Below are 22,579 nucleotides of genomic sequence, written 5' to 3'. Positions count from 1 at the left end.
ATTCAAACACTCTTATTGTATTTATTGGGTTTTGCTATTGATTTGTTCAAATGATGTAAGAATATTATGATAGCATTAATAACAATTTTCCATAAAAACATTGAGATAAAATATATAATGCTTGGTTTAACAAAGACACTATAAATTAATTACTATAATTAAATTATTTTACCTCATTTAGTCCTCACAACTCCCCTATGAATTGTTACTACTATTATATCAGTTTTTAAATATCAGGAACTAAAAGCTTAACACAGATAATGACTTGTCCAACATCAGACATTCACCCAAGTGTACAGCTAGAATTTGAACTCAAGCTGTTGATTTTAAAATTTGCTTCTAACCCTTTTCTAACTCATCTTTTCTTAAAACATCAAGTAGACTTCTGTAACTGTGAGGTTGCGGAACAAAAATGTTACTCATACCGGTGAGGAAAATCAGAATTTTGAAAGCCATGTTATGCTTGAGTGTGTAGGGGTGTGCCTGTGTGAACAATCAGAGTTGAAACACATTCACCATTATTTATTAATAATGATAAAGCAAGTACTTCTTGTTTTACTAGTCTTGCATTTAAGCATTTTTATGTACTCCATACTTCTCTTCCAGGTGTGTATTAAAGTTACCATCATCAATTTCACTGTAACCAAATCAGGTCTGGAGGATCAGTTGTTAAGGTAAAAAAGGAGTGTGGAAATTAGGGATGTCATGAGTTTCCTACTGTTTTTGTTTTAGAAATTTTAACAAAGAAAAAATTTTAACATGTAAAAAGCATCACACTTGACTCAATCAAAAAGATAAAAGTATATGGCCAAGTTCTTCATCACAGTTGCTTACAGTCACCAATCTTGTCAAATCTTCTCAAGATCATTCCTACGCATTGTTTAGGCAAGGCTGGCAGCCCAGCCTGCCTCTTTTTCTCACTAGGATCTCCAATCTTGACAAGTGAATGAATTCAGTTGTTCCATTGTTTCTAGACACTCACTGCTCCAAATCTGTGAAAAAGTTAGCACTCCAAATTTACTCATTTCCCTAGTCTCTTGATATTTTCCTAAATTGTTTCTACATTTGTCTACTTCACAAAAAATAAATATCCCTTCCTCAGTATATTCTGTATGTGATTAAATTCCCATATCCCAAAAATGAGGTTTTGAATTATTAATATTAATCTTTAGAATTAGCCAAGATATTCAGAAGGCAACATTTTTAAAATATTTATTAAAATAATAATGTTGATGTTTATTAAAACTAATTATATGTGTATACATATGCTATAATATACTTACATGTATATATACTTACATGTATATATATATATATATACACACACACACACACAGATATATACATATATATGGTCATACTGCACTTACCAACAAGGATACAACCTTGAGAGATATGTCATTAGGCAATTTTATTGTGAAAAAATAAAGCATAGTTGCACAAATACAGCTACAATACTAGGCAACTTAATCTTATGGGACTTTGTTATATATGTAGTTCATTGTAGACCAAACATTACAGCACACTGCATGACTGCATTTAACAAACACACACACACACACACACACACACACACACATATATGAATATGTGAATATATATTTGTGTGTGTGTGCATGTGTTCATTAACTCTAAAGGAAAATAAAATTTGGAACCATCTTCAAAACTATATATAATTTGGCTGGGCATGGTGGTACATGCCTATAATCCCAGAGACTTGGGAGGCTAAGGCAGGAGGATTGCAAGTTCAAAGCCAGCCTTAGCAATTTAGCGAGACCCTAGGCAACTCAGCGAGACCTCATCTCAAAACTTAATTTTTTTTTAAGGGCTGGGGAATGTGGCTTAGTGGTTAAGTGCCTCTGGGTTCAATTCCTAGTACCAAAAAAAAAAAAAACTGAGGCTGGGGACATAGCTCAGTTGTAGAGTGCTTGTCTAGCATACAAGGTTCCTGGTTAGATACCCAGCATTGCAAAACCCATATATACACATTCAAGTCAGGATTATTCTGTACTTGCACCTGCTATCACTAATAAGCTTAAGACTTATTTTCCTAGTTTCTTTTAGAAATTATTCTGCCAACTGATATCTTGCTTAACTTCTTGCTAATTAAAGGGTATCTCACCACATTTTATGCACATATTCTAAAGTCATGACTGAACATTTTACATACTACTTTATTCCTTTGAATAGCTAAGCTTAGCTGTGTGGCTATACTGTCAGACTGCCTGGGACAAGGAGAACTACCCTAATGAGAAAAAAGGCAATGCTTATATCAGTCATGGGGTACAGAGTGTCTCTGAAATTTCTCCCTGACCAACAGCATTGAAAAGGGAGGCTGACAGCCTGCAGCCTGTGTGAGGATGTAGCTCAGTTTGCTAGTGGTCTGACAAGCCATCACTATTCCAGCCATTCCCTGCTCTGCTGAGCTCCCAGGCAGGCAACACTCATTGCAATCAATTGTTCATTGGATGAAATTTCCTCCAGGATATTAACCATTTTCAAACACTGCCCTTCAGTCCTTCAGGGATTAGACAAGTCCCCTTTCCAGCTTTGAGAAATTCCATTAAACTACCCAAACAGCTCACCTCTGCCTTACTTCCTACTTTCAGAAGCTGTAACTCACCCTCAGAGACTTTCTTGGCCATCCCTTTTGATTTTTTTTTTTTGAGAGAGAGAGAGAGAGAGAGAGAGAGAGAGAGAGAGAGAGAGAGAGAATTTTAATATCCATTTTTCAGTATTTGGCAGACACAACATCTTTGTTTGTATGTGGTGCTGAGGATCGAACCCGGGCCGCACGCATGCCAGGCGAGCGTGCTACCGCTTGAGCCACATCCCCAGCCCCATCCCTTTTGATTTTTAACTTGCCTGATTTGATTTATGCTTCTCCTAAGCTGTTATCTGAGCTCACTTTTATCTTAAAAAACTCTCCCCAAATTCCTTACTTCTGAAAATTTTATTTAAACAATTGAATTTGAAGTGATAATTTCTTTTATTTTTCATATAACAATGTTAAGTGTCTGAATTCAGCATGTACATAACATACAATGGGTTATTCTGTGAGGCAATACATCATAGTGTACTAGGGTCAGCAGACTCAGGTGCAAGCTTGACTCTGCTTCTCATAACTGTATGACCTCAGGAAGGGGAACCACAGTGTCTAACTCCAGGAGCCTTCAAGTGGTTAAAAGAGATAATTCACATAAAACTCATAGTAGGGTACCTGGCATGCATGATGCTTAATGAAGATAAGTTCCTACAAACCACAGATTGGGAGCAAATTATAAAAGGAAAAGTGAAAAGAGATGAAAGTTCACATGTTTATATTAGACAAGGGTAAAGCCTCTTGTTTAGATACAGTCAAGAACTGTTAATGAAGAGCTATTTGGCAAGACACCTCATGTTCAGGAACAGAAAGATTAAATAACATAAAGTTACTTACACTCAGGACATACAGAATTCTTAAAGAAGGCTTTTAAAGAAAACATATGTGGTGTCAGACTATAAATATCATTTTGAGACATTTTTTATTTAACAGTTTATCTTTAAGTTTATTCTCTGTCTGTGCACATATAAATATACACCTAGAGAAAATGCTTTTGGAAGGATGTATGTCAAATAATGGTTACCTCTAAGGAATAAATTAGGTTTGAAGATGGAGTTGATGAATAGGAACTTTTACTTTATTCATTTATTTTCTTTTTTATAAAAATGAATTCATGTATTGCTTATGAAAATAGTAATAAACACATTTTAATAATTTAAAAATACTTTTTTCATAGAGGCATTGAGATTTCATAATTTCTTGTGTCATTATAAAAAAGAACATTCCAAGAATTATTTTCACTTTGGCATAGCCAAGCATTAAAGAGAAAGACTGAATGATGAGAGAGCAGCCAACAGGCTCTCTACAGGATGAGTAGAAGTGACAGTAACTGTGATTGAGTGCATGTCTCTGAAATGTAGGATATAGAATAAGAATTGACATAGTTCTGGTGAAAAGCCACTGTATAAATCCAATGAAAGAGGGGCATTATGTATTCAAATTCAGCTAATAGCATGAATATTTAGCTAGACAGCACTGAGAATAAGGATAATTCCAAACAGAAAAGAAAACAGACTCAACTATAGGGCACTGACAAAGGCACAATTCAAAGTTATTCCAACCTTGGTTCTAGTGATGTAGTTCGACTTGAAAGACCCGAATTGGAACATCAGAGAGTCCAGCTTATTGTAAGGATCAACAATGATAAAAACCAGTTAAAGTCTATTGAAGACAAGATCTTAAGAATGCTCTTTACATCTGAAGGAAATATTCTCGACAATGAAGAACTTATTGATGCACTCCAGGACTCAAAGGCAAGTGAATATATTCAGTATGTATAGAAAATGTGTCATTTTCAAAAGTTTTAACTACAGCCTTTGAGGGTCCTGCAAGAGCTTATAAAGCAAGAATGAGACCACCTATAACCTGCTAGGGGCATGCACAAGAGTGTACCTGGCTATCAGGCCTCCTCACAAACCAGGGAACAGTAGAGAATTTGTAGACAACTGATAATTTTTTCTCTTCTCTGAGATTTTTAGTAAAGTATAAAATATTTAAAAAGTGGGAAAAGATAGACATCAAAAGGAACAAATATTTATAAATTTGTATTAGTGTCACCTTTTCCAAGAAACCTCCCTAGTACTCATAGCTAGAATTAACCTCCTGCTCCTTGGAACTTCTGTAGGGCCTTATCCAAACCTGTATTATAGTACTTTTTGCTGTTTACCTATGTCAGGGTTATCTAGTTCCTTGTCCTGTCTCTTCTGTTAGATGACTGATTTCATGCAGTGGGAATCTGTGACTCATCTTGATAGTCCTTTTCCAAGGGTTAAACATGATGGTTGCGCACAAATGGTAGTATGATAAAGTTTTACATTAAACATACAATCCTGTAGTGAATTAGTTCTCAGATTATAGGAGCACAGCCTATAAAATGATCTTATCAATTCATGAAAGACAAAATATTTTAGGGGAAAAAGTCTCCCTTTGACTTTACTAGATAAGGAACACATAGGTATGTTTTTGCCTCTTGTTGATGTCTAATATGATTAGTTGCTTTATATCCTACAATCTCTTGAGACCTTGGTATTGAAAGAACAATAAACAAATTATTCTGGGTCTGTCATTTCCCTTCTCTTTTTATTGGTTTACTGGTCTCTATTCTCCTTTCATTCATTCTTCCTTGGGTCTTTAATTTCTGGAAAACTATTAACCCATTTATTTTTATATTTTACCAGTTTTACATGGAAACTGTTTAAATAATGAAGGCTTATGATGATAAACAGTATTCATTCCTTGTCCCCACTCCCCACACACACCCGTGGCTCCCTTCAGAGAGGTAACTACTTTCATTTTACACATTAACCTTGCCTATGCTTCTAATATACACACACCCCACCACTACCACCACCACTACCACCAACTACAATAACCTTTCTATAGCCTAGCCTCCTACTATAGTTATTCCTTGATCATAACCTAGAGTCGATATTTCTATTGCCTCAGTGTGGAGATCTGGCTGTAAGTGTTTGGGAGGCTGAACGAGGAGGTATGCATATATTTACCTAATTATTGTTTTCAGAATGGTACCCACCTCTCAACTGTGCCTGATTTCCTCCCATAAAAGGGAGGGGGGACGTTTTATACCTTCTCCAGAGGGGGAATTTTTGTGTTTTTTTTTCTGGTAGGGAAAAGACAACACCAGCTGGATGGTATGAGAGACACAACCTGGGAGCTTTTCAACCAATTTATATTTTAAGTCCTTCCCATTCCAGCAGTGCCTCTTATTAAATCCTGTGTCTTTAAGGAGAATTGTGTTTTATAAGTTGGTAAATTTCTGGCTTTCCCCTTCCTTCAGGTTAAGAATCCATTTTTCCTGGGTCTTCTAAGTCACAACACTCTTTAGTATGGTCTACGGATCCCAACATTTTATGGATATTTCCTCTCCTGTTTCGCCCATATTTGTGGGTTTGCACTGCTTTATAAATACCTTTAGTATGATTTTATCATTGTTTCAGTAGGGAATGAAGCAGTTGCATGTGTTCTTACTGCCATTTTTTCCTATCAATACCAGGTTCTCTTATTTATTTTCAAGGAAATGCTTTGGAAACATCCCTTTTTGTAGAGATCAGACCAAGTGATCATTGCCTATATTTCTTGCTACTTTCTACCTATAGTTTGTACTTCTTCCAACTCCCATAATCCTTATTTTAAAATATGTCTTATATTCTGTAACCATTGCTGAAGCCTCATGTCTCTAGGGCATAATTTCTGTAAGTGGTTGCCAAACCCCCAACCAAGGTATATAATGTTCTAACATTCTCAGACCAAAAAAAAGAAAGAAAATGATCCACTACTCTTTCTCTTCAACAATGGGTTCTGAATTATCAGGGCTTTGTGCTCTTCAGAGAATAAAGAACTGTTTGCTAGTGGGTCCTCATGATTGGATTGCTCCCATACCAACTTTCTTTTTCTACTCATTTGTGCAAGTTTTAGTTGAGTACATTATTAAGATTGGGGGACTGGTGCTGTAGCTCAGTGGTAAAGCATTTGCCTCCCATGTGTGAGGCACAGGGTTTAACCCTCAGCAATACACAAAAATAAATAAAGATACTATGTGTTCATCTACAATGAAAAAAATAAGTTTTTTATTTTAATAAGGAATTCCCCATTTGACTCCACCCTTTATTTTCCCCCAGCTTCCTGAGGGGCAGTTACAAGGAGACTTTGAAACTTCTGATGCCCAGACAGCTTCTGCACTGAATCCCTCCCCTTCTTTTCCTGTGGGCTGGAGTGAACAAGTCTAGACTTATAGTCTTCCTTATGGTAGGAAGCCACTAGCCATAGGTGGTTATTGAGCACTTACAATGTGACAAGTCTGAGTTAAGATTTTTATTATAATATACACATCAGATTTCAAAGATTTACATAAAAATGTAAAACAGCTCAATACTTTTTAATATTGTTATATAATATTTTAGTTATATTGAGTTAAACAAAATGTATTATTAAAATTCATTCCACTTGTTTCTCTTTGTTTTTAATGAGTTTAGAAAATTCTGGATTATATGTGGCTCACATTATATTCCTACTGGAAAGCACTGACCCAAGTCTCTTGATTCCCAGTTAGCTCTCCCTTCCACTGAGCAAATGCTGAGCAGCCAGTTCCCATACAGATTTTTCATGGTCCTGCTGGAAGCCCTTTGACTCTCTAGAGATAGAGAAACAATAGGGGAAGGAAGAGGAAACAGGAACAGATGGTAACAGAAAGAGAGAATCTGAGAGTCACAGAAGGCAATCTTGGAAAGTCCATTGGCTAAAAGACTCCCCAGAGCCTCAAACTCCAAATACAGAAAACCTAAAGAATATCCAAAGACTTTAAAATGTCTCCAACTCACTTAGGTTTATAGCACTTCACACCTGGGAGTGCTGAATAAAGAACATTATCATCCTATTTATCCAGGGTAGAATTTAGGACCACTTTTATCTAGCCTCTCTTCACCCACTATGCTGGGCATTGTTCAGGGTGTCCCTTCTTCCTTCAGACATTATTTCACCATGTGTACCATGCACTGTTCACATGGAAGTTAGGGAGCAATTAGGCATGCTGCATTAGTGTTTCCATTTAAGAAGTAACTCAAATATCAAAGCTAATTAAATTGCCTATTTCTCTTCACCTTTTTCAAACTCTGGAGGGAACAAGGGTCAGCTCAGTCAGAGGAGAATGATTGAGTTCTGACCCACAATCATTGTATCTGGAGTCTCCCTTATTATAATCACCAACTCATTCCATTCTTCTTTCTTAGTCCTGACTGGATATATCAAAATTCCCACTGTTTTTCTGAATTACACCCTTAAGAACTTATATATTTATTCAGATCACTTCTGGTGCCATTAAAACCAGGCTGAAAGAAGCAGAGTCCACTGAGCTGATGATCAATGCTGCTCGTGAGAAGTATCGTCCAGTAGCCACTCGAGGCTCTGTTATGTACTTTGTTATTGCAAGTCTCTCGGAAATAGATCCTATGTATCAGTATTCATTAAAATATTTTAAGCAGGTAAGTAAATTGTTGTTGTCAGTGAAATTCACCTTTTTATTTCCTTTTATACCTTGTTGTTTCTTGCTTCAGACAAGCCATGAGTCTAGTTCTCAGATAAAATCCTCCAAGGATTTGGGTCCACACAAATGGTTCAAGTGTGGCCCCATCCACTGTGTTTCCTAAAGGATTGGAGGGCTCCATATAGAACACTATAGAAGAAGGGAAGAAAGCTGCTTTGCAAGTTTCCTTTTCTCTTGGTTTCCTCAGCTAAGCAGCGTGCCTTTTTGCCTTCTTGCCCCCCTTTCTTTTAAGAGTCACAGCTCTGCACTACTAGTTCTTTTTTTAATTTGCTCTAATTAATTATACATGACAGTAGAATGCATTTTTATTCAATGTTCACAGATGGAGCACAACATTTTATTTCTCTGGTTATACATGATATAGAGTCACACTGTTCATGCAATCATACCTATGCCTAGAGTAATGATGTCTGTCTCGTTCTATCTTTCCTACTCCCATGCCCTTTCCACTCCCCACACTCTCCTTTCCCCTATCCAAAGTTCCTTCATTGTTCCCACTATGGATCAGCATCCACTTATCAGAGAAAACATTTGGCCTTTGTTTTTTTTAGGATTAGCTTACTTTGCTTAGCATGATGTTTTCCAACTCCATCCATTTACCTGCAATTGCCATAATTTTATTCACTAACAGAGTGTAAAGACACTTTCTCTGTAGTAGTCTACTTTCCTTCCTGCTATTAGTGTTTTCTTTGTTGCACATTAGATCTTTAACAACACTAGCTTAATCACCTTGGTTTGTGTCTCTTTTTTCTTTTTCTTTTTAGAATGTTTTCTACAACAGGCTGCCCCCTCTTCTCCACTGGCTTTGATTTTGAGGGATCTCTTTCCTTCTTTGCTTTCCTTTATCTCATATTTATAACTGAATTTCATCTGTTTTCTTATGAAGTAGGATATTTTTCTCTGGGTATCAACACTCCATTATCTACCAAAAGCAAATTAGATGCTACAAAGCTTCAACAAGCTTTGTCAGTTTTGCTGAAGACTTCCATGGGACACAGAAAGTTTGCAGTGTTTATATCACAGCAAAATTTATCAAGCATCCTCAGCAAGCTCCCATTTGCCTCCAGTTACTACTAGGTTCAGTGGCCCCTTCCTCTCAACCCACCCACACATGCCTCACTGGCTCAGTCTTTGACCTCCCAATTAAAAACAAATAAACTGGCAAGGTACAGCAGTACATGCCTGTCATCCCAGCAGCTTGGGAGGCTGAGGCAGGAGGATCACAAGTTCAAAGCCAGCCTCAACAAAAGCAAGGCACTAAGGAACTCAGTGAGATCATGTCTGTAAATAAAATAGCAAATTGGGCTGGGAATGTAGCTCAGTGGTCAAGCGCCCCTGAGTTTAATCCCTGGTATCCAAAAATAAACAAACAAACAAACTTTATTATGTATATTTAAGGTGTACAATGTGATGTTATGAAATACATATAGATAAAAAGGTTACTACATCGAAGCAGATTAGCCTATCTGTCATCTCACATAGTTACCCATATTTTTGTTTTTATGGAAAAAGCAGTTGAAATCTATTCATTTAATATTATTCTAAATACAACACATGTTGTATATTAGATCTCTAGGCTTGTCATGTTGTATGTCTTTTATTTTGTGGATACAGCTTACATCTCCCCATTTCCTTCCCTACACACTGCCTGCTCTCACCACCCTTTCCTATGCAGAAAAATTTAATTTACTCTCATTTTTCTAATCCTTTGTGTTTATACCCATAGCACAATGCAAAAAAAATGAAGGTCTTATCTTATTTATCATCACTCAGAGTAGAAAAGAGTGGAAAACTGTAAATATACCCTCTTACTCTTTAGCATATCAGCTGTACTGATTCCTTCCAAAATGAAATCATGGCATTTGCAGGTAAATGTATGGAACTAGAGAACATCATGCTAAGTAAAATAAGCCAATCCCAAAAAAACAAAGGCCAAGTGTTTTCTCTGATAAGTGGATGTTGATTCCATGGGGTGGGGGTTGGAGGGTATGGATAGGGAAGAATGAAAGCACTCTGGATTGTGCAGAGGGAAGTGAGGGGAGGAGTGGGGCTGTGGTGTTGGCAAGGACAGTAGAATGAGATAGACATTATATATATATATATATATATAATATATGACTACTGGTATGATTCTGTACCTTGTGTAGCCAGAGGAATGAGAAGTTGTGCTCCATTTGTGTACAATATGTCAAAATGCATTCTATTGTCATGTATAACTCATTAGAACAAATTTTTAAAAAATAGAAGGGAGACCAGTAGAATAGAATAAGGGGACCAGGGGGAGAGATGGGAGGTCCTGGGGAATGAAATTAATCAAACATTTTATTGTATGTACATATGAATATATAACAAATCCCACTGTTGTATGCAATTATAATACGTCAGTAAAAAGGGGGAAAATGCCTCCCTTGCAAGCTTAAATGCCACTTTCTCCAACAAATCCTGCTGCTGGAGCTGCACACATCTGGAGGTTAACCAGGCTGGACATCTGAAATGCCTCACTCACATGACTGGGCTGTTGGCCCCAGTGCTACAGTGGCCTCTCCATGTGGTTTGGCCTTCTCACTACAGGGCAACTGGGTTTCAAGAAAACATCTCCTCAAAGCACAGGTGCAAAGAAACCAAGGTGGAAGATCCAAGGCTTCCTCTGACCTAGCCCTGGATGTCATGCAACAGTACCACGCTGTTGGCCAAGCAAGGTCACTAAGGATACCCCAGATTGGAAAGGAGGGAATTTAGACTCCATCTCTCATGGAAGGAGTAGCAAACATTTCAGTGGTCTTTCATCCAGCACATTTAATATGCTGCATATGATGCTTACTTACCTCACATTGCTTTGCATGACAGCATTTCCCTCTGGCTGCAGTCTGACCTACCAGGAGTAAAACCTCAGGCAGGAGTAAAACCTCACCCATCCCTATATGGTCTAAGGCCACCTTTGATCCTCTTGTGCCTAATCCCACAATGCCACCATCTCTACTGCCTTCCCAATGTCCTGATAATGTAGGGCACCTTTAGGGAAGGGGCCTAATTCCAAAATTTCCAGGTAGAAAATTTTAAATTCCCCTTTAAAATCAATTTCTCTTACATTTCAAGACAAATTCCAGCACATTGTTTCCACATCCTAAAAGTTATCTTGGGAAAGTGCTGAAAAGAGTGCACGACCTTCCCTTGCCTTATGGTTTTCATCCTAAAAGAGTTTGTCAAATCTGAATTGATGATGTGAAAAGACTAGTCCTGCCAGGTAACCTCCATTTCCAAAACTTCCTGTCTCACATCAAGATGATCCATTTTAAACATTGTCAAGAGATTGGCATTGGTCCATTTGTGAAAAATGGGAAAGGAAGGGGGGAATGCAGAAAACATCACATTCAATTTTGGATGAAGTCTAGGTTTTTCAATATTCACCTCCCATGATGCTGTTTGCTTACTGAATCTAGGGTGGGGAGGGATAGGAGGGATCGAGATTTGCTTTCTTCACAGAAAATGAATTAAATCAGACATATTGTTCCCTCTTCCACACAGTTGTTCAATACAACAATAGAAACTTCTGTGAAGACAGATGATCTACAGCATCGCCTGAAAATACTACTGGAACAAACTCTCCTAACTGCTTATGTCAATATTTCAAGAGGACTTTTTGAACAACATAAGCTCATCTATAGCTTTATGCTCTGTGTTGAGATCATGCGTCAGCAAGAATTGCTAACTGAAGCTGAATGGAATTTCTTTCTCCGAGGTTCTGCAGGACTGGAAAAGGTACCTATTACACATTTGGATGGTGCATGTTATTATAGATAGAGCTCATAAGCACATACCAGTGCTCCATGAAGACCGTGGTAGCTGAAGGTTATACACTTGACTGTGTGGCCCAGTGTAAAGGAAACTGTAGGTCAGGAGGCCCATTATTATTACCTCCAGCTAGCTGCATAATTTTGGTAACACTTTACCTCATTATGCAACAGTGCCCTCATCTGCAGAAAAGGAATATCAGGAGTAACCAGTGAGCTGTAGAAGTGAACCTGTTTTTAACAGTTAACTATCTTGTGAAATAGGAAGAGCTAAAAATCCAGCAAAAGATAAGGTTTTACAGATTGGTCAATACTCTTTGTGAAATCATGACCTCTCTTGCCTAGAGATCTCTCTCACTAGAAACTATAGGCAGTATATAATAATTTGATTGCTATCTCCTGTGATACTGTAATACAAGTTCTAAAGTTCTCTTCTTCATTGTCATTCTTTTGTCTAATTTTCTCTAGCTGCTTAAACTGACCTAACTTGTCTATGTACTATAAGCCTTGCACCTCACAGAAATGAGTTCCCACCCTTCCCTTGAGATTCCCTCTTACCTCTACTCTAAACTCTTGATTTGGCCTTTTGTTCTCAAGTCCTGTGCTTGGATCCTGCACACCTAACAGGAACCTGTTTGCTAGGATTCAATCCTCAGTATATCACTGAGAGGTTGGACTTGATATTTTTATTTGACTCTCAAGACATGCTCCCAAGACAAGCCCATCTAAGACCTTCCTCCCCAACTCCTTCCCATCTTGCAAACAAACATACTCTGTTAATTCTCTTTGGATGTATCTTATCTCTATACAGTTCATATGAATAGAGGACTTATGAGTTTTATGTATATCATCTCATTTATTCTTCTCAATATTATTCTTATCTTTTTGGGGGGCACTTAGCCACTGAGCTATATCCATAGCCCTTTTATTTATTCTTTTTATTTTGAGGCAGGTTCTCACTAAGTTGCTTAGGTTCTCACCAATTTGCTAAGGCTTGTGATCACACTAATTTGTTGAACTTGTGATCCTCCTGCCTCAGCCTCCTGAGCCACTGGGACTAGCGACATGTACCACCAAGCCTGGCTCAGTATTATTCTTGAATAGGTTCCTGGTTTTACCTCTATTACAAGTAAGGTAATAAGGAAGGCCCATAAAGGTTAAGTTACTTTATCATCGCATCCTTGTTTACAGTTTTCTCATGTAGAGGTTTGAAGAATTTTCCAGAATCACACTAATGCATGGCAGGGTCTAATTAGTCTAAGCTTCCAAAGTCCTTGCCCATTTCAGTATCAGCTACTACTTTTCATGAGCAGTATATTTTGAAAAGGAGTTTAAAATATGTTTTAAATATGAACAAACTAGAAACTTAAAATTACCCATAAATCATCTTTCCTATAGCATGTTTGTACTTCACATATTTGTCACATTTTGGTAATTCTCAGGCTATTTATTTTTATTATATCTGTATGGTGACTTCTGATGTTACTATTATAATTGTGTTGAGATGCTACAAACCATGCATATAGAAGACAATGACTTCTTCACTGTCCAATTTCTCTTGCTCTCCTTGGGTCTCTTTAAGTTTAGAGAAGAAGGCATGTTGAAAGCAAACACAGGTCAAAAGCTAGGCCTTTTACACCAAGCAGTAAGTGATATTGTAAATGCAAAGAAAAAGTTCTTGGAGGAAATTTAAAGCAATACTCCAGTGAATACAGAAAAATTATATATAGATGGATATATAGAGATATATAGATGGATACTACACACACACACACACAGACACACACACACACAAACACGAGCAACCGTATTGCTCGTATGGCATATATCAAACTAGCCACAACATTCCCAGAGCAAGACGCCAGCTCTTTTCAATTTGCTGAAGATCAAGAAAGATGAGGAAGCTGCAGAAGAAAAGTTTGAAGCCAGCAAAGTTTGGTTTATGAAGTTTAAAGAAAGAAGCCACCTCCACAACTTAAAATTACAAGGCAAAGTAGGTGTGACTATAGAAGTGCAACAATTTATCCAAAAGATCTAGCTAAGATAATTGATGAAGGTAGCTACATTAAACAACAGATTTTCAATATGGATGAAACAGCATTCTGTTGGAAGAAGATGCCATCTAAAGCTTTCATAGCTAGAGAGAACTCAATGCCTATCTTCAAAGATTCAAAGGCAGGGCTGACTCTTGTTAGGGGCTAATGCTGGTAATGATTTTATATTGAGCCAATGCTCAAAATGCTAAGGCAATTAAGAATTATACTCTATCTACTCCACTTGTGCTTTATAAATGGAACAACAAAATACAGATAACCTGATTTACTGCATATTTTAAGCCTGCTGCAAAACTTACTGCTGAGGGGGGAAAAAAGTATTTCTTTCAAAATAATATTGTTCACTAATAATGCACATACTCACCCAACATTTTTGACAGAGATTACAGTATTGATGTTTTCATGTCTGCTAACAACCACAGATCAAGAAGTAATTTTGACTTTCAAGTCTTATTACTTAAGTAATAAATTTTATAAGACTACAGCTACCAGATCTATCTACCTCTAATAGATCTGGGCAAAGTAAATTGAAAAGTATTCAACATTCCAGAACCCATTAAGAACATTTGTGAAATGTGAGAGGAAATCAAAGTAGCAACCTTAACAGAAGTTTGGAAGACATTGACTTCATCTCACATGGATGGCTGACTTCAATGGTGGATGAAACTGCAGATGTGGTAGATATAACAAGAGAACTAGAATTTGAAGTAGAGCTTAAAGATGTGACTGAATAGCTGCCATCTCATGATAAAACTTTTAACAGATGAGGAATTGTTTCTTGTGGATAAGAAAAGAAAGGGGTTTCTTGAGATAGCATCTACTTCTGGTGATCATGTTTTTGACATTTCAAAATAACAACAAGGGATTTAGAAATATAACTTAGTTTATAGAGTAGCAGTAGAGGAGGGACTCTAATTTTGAAAGAAGTTCTACTGTGTATAAAATGCTGTCAAATATCATCATATAATATAGAGAATTCCTTTGCAGCAAACTTCTTTGTTTTCTTATTTAAAGAAATGAAGTTAGGCACAGTGGCACAAGCCTGTAATCTCAGCTACTTGGGAGACTGAAGCCTAAGAATCACAAATTTGAGGCCAGCCTCAGAAATTTAATTAAATCTTATCTCAAAATAAATAATTAACCAAACTTTCCTATGTACACATATGAATATACCATAGTGAATTTCACCTTTATGTAAATCCATGATGTGCTAATTTAAAAAACTGTAAATAGAAGAAAGGTCAATAGAGTAGAAGGAACAGGGAGGGAGGAGGAGATGAATAGAGGATGTATTAGGGACTGAACTGGAACAAATTACATTGCATACTTTTTATAATCATGTCAAAGTAACCCCAATATTATGTATATCTATAATGAACTAACAACCCCAACATTATATCTATAATGAACCATAAAAAGATTGGGGATGTAGCTCAGTGGTAGAGAAGAAGGGAAGGGGGGAGGGAGGGAGGGAGGAATTGACACAGCCACTCCAGCCTTCAACAACCACTACCTTGATCAGTCAGCAGCCATCAACTACAAGGAAGATCCTCCACCAGCAAAGAAACTATAACTTGCTGAAGGCTTAGGTGATTGACTACATTTTTAGCAACAAAGTATTTTTAATTCTTCATGGTATGTACATTATTTTTTAGACTTGATGCTATTATACACTATAGACTATAGCATAGCATAAACATATGCATCAGGAAATCAAAAAATTCATGTAACTCAATTTATCCCAATATTTATTTTATTGCAGTGATCTGGAATTGAGCCTGAAATATCTCCAGAGTATCCAAAGTACTCCTGTATAGTTTCTTTTTAAGAGAATTACATCTTCCCAAACTGACTGTGGTAATAATGATAGCAACATATCTGTTAATATACTAAAATCATTGGATTATATATTTTAAATGAGTGAATCATATGACATGCAATTTTTATCCAGTAAATCTGTTTTTATATATTCAGGAAATTCTCAAAGAACTAGTTTAAGTCTGTAATCACATCTGTTTCTCTCTTTTTTTAACTATTTACCCACATGTAAGTGCTTCATAGAATGTTGCCAGATTACATAATAATCTTCCTAGAGATGTGTAGGACTGAAATAATTAGATATGAACTCAGCAATGTGATATTGTTACTTGTCAAGAACCATCCATTCTATGTATGTACCAGATCAGCATGGAAATCCATTGAGTGGGGAAATCTGGTGTCTGGGAACTTACAGTGGCAACCCTGCTATAAGATGGCCCAAATACATGTGAACTCCCACCCAGCTCTACCAAAGATCCCACACAGCACTGAAGATGGGGTGACCTGCTACAAACATCAAGCCACACAGCCTCTCAGAGATGGCTGTGACCTGCCAAGATGCCAACTAACCTGCTGACTGCAAGATAGCATGAAGCAAGACTCCACCCCTGAAACCTTATTCCTGTCTTTGATGTACCCCTTTAAATAAATCCCAGTAGCCAATTTATTTATTCATTTATTCTAATTTGTTACATATGATAGAATGCATTACAATTCATATTACACATATAAAACACAATTTTTCATATCTTCATATCTCTGGTTGTACAGAAAGTATAGTCTTTAAACATGTACTTAGGGTAATGATGTGTGTCTCATTCCACCATCTTTTCTACCCCGATGCCCTCTCTCTTCACCTCCCACCCCTTTGTCTTATCTAGACTATACAGATTTAATGCAATTCCAATAAAAATCCCAATGATATTCCTCATAGAAATAGAAAAAGCTATCATGAAATTCATCTGGAAAAATAAGAGACCCAGAATAGCTAAAGCAATCCTTAGCAAGAAGAGCAAAGCAGGTGACATCACTATACCAGACCTTAAACTATACTACAGAGCAATGGTAACAAAAACAGTATGGTATTGGCACCAAAATAGTCCTGTAGACCAATGGTACAGAATAGAGGACACAGAGAAAACTCATGTAATTACAATTATCTTATATTAGACAAAGGTGCCAAAAACATACATGGGAAAAAAGATATCCTCTTCAACAAATGGTGCTGGGAAAACTGGAAATCCATATGTAACAAAATGAAATTAAATCCCTATCTCTCACCATGCACAAAACTCAAAAGTGGATCAAGGACCCTGGAATTAAACCAGAAACACTGCATCTAATAGAAGAAAAAGTATGCCCAAATCTTCATCATGTTGGATTAGGCCCCAATATCCTTAATAAGACTACTTTAGCACAAGAATTAAAATCAAAAATCAATAAATGGAATGGACTCAAACTAAAAAGCTTCTGCTCAGCAAAAGAAACAATCAGTGAGGTGAATAGAGAGCCTACATTTGAGGAGCAAATTTTTACCACACACACAACAGATAGAGCACTAATCTCTAAAAACCCAAATAACACAGGAGCCATTATTTTTATTTTTAAAAAATTTTTAATTGATTTTTTAAAAATAAATGGCAGCAGAATGCATTACGATTTTTATTACACATATACAGCACAATTTTTCATATCTCTGATTGTATGTAAAGTATGTTGACACCAATTCGTGTCTTCATACATGTACTTTGGATGATGATGTCCACCACATTCCACCAAGCTTGCTAACCCCCTGACCCCTCCCTTTCCCTCCCATCCCTCAGCCCTATCTAGAGTTCATCTATTCCTCCTATGATCCCCCTCCCAACCCCACTATGAATCTACCTCCTTATATCAGAGAAAACATTCGGCATTTGTTTTGTTTGGGATTGGCTAACTTCACTTGGCATTATCTTCTCCAAAACCATCCATTTACCTGCAAATGCCATGATTTTATTCTCTTTATATTGCTGGGTAATATTCCATTGGGTATATATGCCACATATTTATTTTTATTGTTGGTTGTTCAAAACATTACATCTTTCTTGATATATCATATTTCACAGTTTGATTCAAAAGGGTTATGAACTCCCATTTTTACCCCGTATACAGATTGCTGAATCACATCAGTTACATCAATTACATTTCCATTGATTTACATATTGCCATTCTAGTGTCTGATGAATTCTGCTCTCTATTCTATTCTCCACTATCCCCCCTCCCCTCCCTTCCCCTCCCCTCTTCTCTGTCAACCCCCTCTACTGTAAAACATTTCTTCCACTTGTATTATACATCCCTTACCCCACACTTCCTCTTGTATGTAATTTTGTATAACCCTGAGTATCACCTTCCCTTTCCATGCAATTTCCCTTCTCTCTCCCTTTCCCTCCCCCCTCTCGTCCCTATTTAATGTTAATCTTCTTCTCCTGCTCTTTGTCCCTACTCTGTCCTTAGTTACTCCCCTTATATCAAAGAAGTCATTTGGCATTTGTTTTTTAAGGATTGGCTGGCTTCACTTAGCATAATCTGCTCTAATGCCATCCATTCCCTCCAAATTCTATGATTTTGTCATTTCTTAATGCAGAGTGATACTCCATTATGTATAAATGCCACATTTTTTTATCCATTCATCTATTGAAGGACATCTAGGTTGGTTCCACAATCTTGCTATCGTGAATTGTGCTGCTATGAACATCGATGTAGCAGTGTCCCTGTAGCATGCTCTTATTAGGTCTTTAGGGAATAGACCGAGAAGGGAATAGCTGGGTCAAATGGTGGTTCCATTCCCAGCTTTCCAAGAAATCTCCATACTGCTTTCCAAATTGGCTGCACCAATTTGCAGTCCCACCAACAATGAACCAGTGTACCCTTTTCCCCACATCCTCGCCAGCACTTGTTGTTGTTTGACTTCATAATGGCTGCCAATCTTACTGGAGTGAGATGGTATCTTAGGGTGGTTTTGATTTGCATTTCTCTGACTGCTAGCAATGGTGAGCATTTTTTCATGTACTTATTGATTGATTGTATGTCCTCCTCTGAGAAGTGTCTGTTCAGGTCCTTGGCCTATTTGTTGATTGGGTTATTTGTTGTCTTTTTGTCTAATTTTTTGAGTTCTTTGTATACTCTGGATATTAGGGCTCTATCTGAAGTGTGAGGAGTAAAGATTTGTTCCCAGGATGTAGGCTCCCTATTTACCTCTCTTATTGTTTCTTTTGCTGAGAAAAACTTTTTAGTTTGAGTAAGTCCCATTTGTTAATTCTACTTGTTAACTCTTGTGCTATGGGTGTCCTATTGAGGAATTTGGAGCCCGACCCCACAGTATGTAGATCATAGCCAACTTTTTCTTCTATCAGATGCCATGTCTCTGATTTGATATCAAGATCCTTGATCCATTTTGAGTTAACTTTTGTGCATGGCGAGAGAAAGGGATTCAGTTTCATTTTGATGCAAATGGATTTTCAGTTTTCCCAGCACCATTTGTTGAAGATGCTATCCTTCTTCCATTGCATGCTTTTAGCCCCTTTATCAAATATAAGATAGTTATAGTTTTGTGGATTGGTTTCTGTGTCCTCTATTCTGTACCATTGGTCCACCCCCCTGTTTTGGTACCAGTACCATGCTGTTTTTGTTACTATTGCTCTGTAGTATAGTTTGAAATCTGGAATCGCTATACCGCCTGATTCACACTTCCTGCTTAGCATTGTTTTTGCTATTCTGGGTCTTATATTATTCCATATGAATTTCATGATTGTTTTATCTAATTCTACAAGAAATGCTGTTGGGATTTTGATTGGCATTGCATTGAACTTATAGAGAACTTTTGGTAATATCACCATTTTGATGATGTTAGTTCGGCCTATCCATGAACAGGGTATATTTTTCCATCTTCTAAGGTCTTCTTCTATATCTTTCTTTAGGGTTCTGTAGTTTTCATTGTATAAGTCTTTCACCTCATTTGTTAGGTTGAATCCCAAGTATTTTATTTTTTGGGGGGATATTGTGAATGGAGTAGTTGTCCTCATTTCCGTTTCAGAGGATTTGTCGCTGATATACAGGAATGCATTTGATTTATGCGTGTTGATCTTATATCCTGCCACTTTGCTGAATTCATTTATTAGCTCTAATAGTTTCTTTGTAGACCCTTTTGGGTCTGATAGGTAAAGAATCATGTCATCTGTAAATAGTGATAATTTAAGTTCTTCTTTTCCTATTTTTATGCCTTTAATTTCTTTCGTCTGTCTAATTGCTCTGGCCAGTGTTTTGAGGACTATGTTGAACAGAAGTGGTGAGAGAGGGCATCCCTGTCTTGTACCAGATCTTAGAGGGAATGCCTTCAATTTTTCTCCATTCAGAATGATGCTGGCCTGTGGCTTATCATAGATTGCTTTTACAATGTTGAGGTATGATCCTGTTATCCCTAATTTTTCTAGAGTTTTAAACATAAAGGTATGCTGTACTTTGTCAAATGCTTTTTCTGCATCTATCGAGATGATCATATGGTTCTTATTTTTAAGTCTATTGATGTGGTGAATCACATTTATTGATTTCCGTATATTGAACCAGCCTTGCATCCCAGGGATGAATCCTACTTGATCATGGTGTATAATTTTTTTGATATGTTTTTGAATCCGATTCGCCAGAATTTTATTGAGGATTTTTGCATCTAGGTTCATTAGAGATATTGGTCTGTAGTTTTCTTTCTTTGAAGTGTCTTTGTCTGGTTTGGGCATCAGGGTGATGTTGGCCTCGTAGAATGTATTTGGAAGTTCTCCCTCTTTTTCTATTTCCTGAAATAGCTTGAAAAGTATTGGTGTTAGTTCCTCTTTAAAGGTTTTGTAAAACTCTGCTGTATACCCATCCGGTCCTGGGCTTTTCTTAGTTGGTAGTCTTTTGATGGTTTCTTCTATTTCCTCTATTGTTATTGGTCTGTTTAGGTTGTCTATATCCTCCTGACTCAATCTGGGCAGATTATAAGACTTAAGAAATTTATCTATGCCTTCACTATCTTCTATTTTATTGGAGTATAAGGATTCAAAATAATTTCTGATTATCTTCTGTATTTCTGGAGTGTCTGTTGTGATGTTGCCTTTTTCATCCCGTATGCTAGTAATTTGAGTTCTCTCTCTTCTTCTCTTTGTTAGCATGGCTAAGGGTCTGTCGATTTTATTTATTTTTTCAAAGAGCCAACTTTTAGTTTTGTCAATTTTTTCAATTGTTTCTTTTGTTTCGATTTCATTAATTTCAGCTCTGATTCTTCAAGTCTGGGAAGTTTTCTCGTATTATTTCACTGAATAGATTGTTTATTCCTTTGGTTTGGAGCTCTGTGCCTTCCTGTATCCCAATGACTCTTAAGTTTGGTCTTTTAATATTATCCCATAATTCTTGGATGTTCTGCTCATGGTTTCTTAGCAGACTTGCTGAGCTGTCTATGTTCTTTTCAAGTTGAAATACTTTGTCTTCATTGTCTGATGTTCTATCTTCTAAGTGACCTACTCTGCTGGTAGTATTCTCAATTGAGTTTTTAAGTTGGTTTATTGCTTCCTGCATTTCTAGGATTTCTGTTTGTTTGTTTTTTATTACCTCTATCTCTCTGTGAAATTGATCTTTTACTTCCTGGATTTGTTTATGTAGTTCCTTGTCAATGTGATCTTTCATTGTCTGATTTTGCTGTCTCATGTCTTCCTTGAGACTCCAGATCATCTGAAGCATGTATATCCTGAACTCTTTATCTGACATTCCATCTGTTGCAGCTCTTACCTCTTCTAAAGTTGAGTTGACCTGCATTACTTGTGGTCCTTTCTTTCCTTGTCTTTTCATACTGCTCAAGTTTCTTTCTGCTTGGTGAAACTGTTGTGTTTTTTAAATTTTCCCCCTAATTATTTATATTGCTCTTGTATAGTTGAAAAAATCTCCCTTGCAAGGCAGGTAGTGGCTGTGCTCCTCCTCTAATTGGGGTGATCTGTCTACTGCGCTGGTGGGCCACTAGGCCTGCTCCTCTTTAGGCCTGTTCCGCTGGTGGGTCTCAGGTCTGCCTGACTCTGGCAGTAGGGGGAGTTGGGGGTCGAGAGTCCTTTGGTCCTTATGGTCACGCCCACGGTGAGATTTTGAAGTTTCCCGGTTGTTCGCCAGGTGGGCGGGGCTGTTAGCAGAGCCCGGAGGGCATGGTCATGTGCTGGGCCATGCGGGGACCCTTCTAGCTGAGTCGGGCCGCCGGGGGCCGCCTAAAGAGCGGGGCAACTGCGGCTGCATGGCTAAGATCCGGGCGGGTGGTGTGGCTGTTCGCAGAGCAAAAGCAGGGCCTCCCGGGAGAGCCGGGATGGCGGGGGCGTCTGCCGTTTTGGGCAGCCACTCCGCTCCGGGCCACCACCACTTGCAGAAGCTGCTGGTGGCCGCGGGATTGGACCTCTGCGCCCGACGGGGGGGGGGGGAGGGGGGGGCGACCTGTAGAGCCAGGCAATTGCGGCTGCTTGGTTAATAGCCGGGCGGGTGTGGCAGCCGCTCGCAGGGTGAGTGTAGCGGCCGCTCACGGGCCTCCCGTGAGAGCCTGGTTGGCGGGGCCTTCTGCTGGTTCGGGCAGGGCGGGCCGCACCGCTCCGGGTGCCGGCCGCTTGCAAAAGCGGCTGCTGACTACAGGACTGGACTTCTGCACCCGCTGTGGGGCTACCTGTAGAGCCAGGTAGCTGCGGCCGCGTGGTTAAGAGCCAGGCGGGTGGGA

The 22,579-nt window shown here is 38.0% G+C and overlaps 1 protein-coding gene across 1 annotated transcript in view; it reads left to right on the top strand.

Moving 5' to 3' along the window:
- The window catches only part of Dnah6 (dynein axonemal heavy chain 6), a 263,669-nt gene that overhangs the window by 196,643 nt on the left and 44,447 nt on the right, over window positions 1-22,579 (top strand). The window contains exons 59-62 of the mRNA XM_005335870.5: window positions 607-674; window positions 4,176-4,356; window positions 7,921-8,100; window positions 11,688-11,921. Coding sequence (XP_005335927.2) covers window positions 607-674; window positions 4,176-4,356; window positions 7,921-8,100; window positions 11,688-11,921 — 663 coding nt within the window. The remainder of the gene's footprint in view (window positions 1-606; window positions 675-4,175; window positions 4,357-7,920; window positions 8,101-11,687; window positions 11,922-22,579) is intronic.

This window comes from Ictidomys tridecemlineatus, chromosome 12 (genome assembly GCF_052094955.1).
Source record: "Ictidomys tridecemlineatus isolate mIctTri1 chromosome 12, mIctTri1.hap1, whole genome shotgun sequence".
NCBI lineage: Eukaryota > Metazoa > Chordata > Mammalia > Rodentia > Sciuridae > Ictidomys > Ictidomys tridecemlineatus.
Note: the sequence above shows the minus strand (reverse complement) of the source record. Positions and strands in the feature narration are given on the sequence as shown.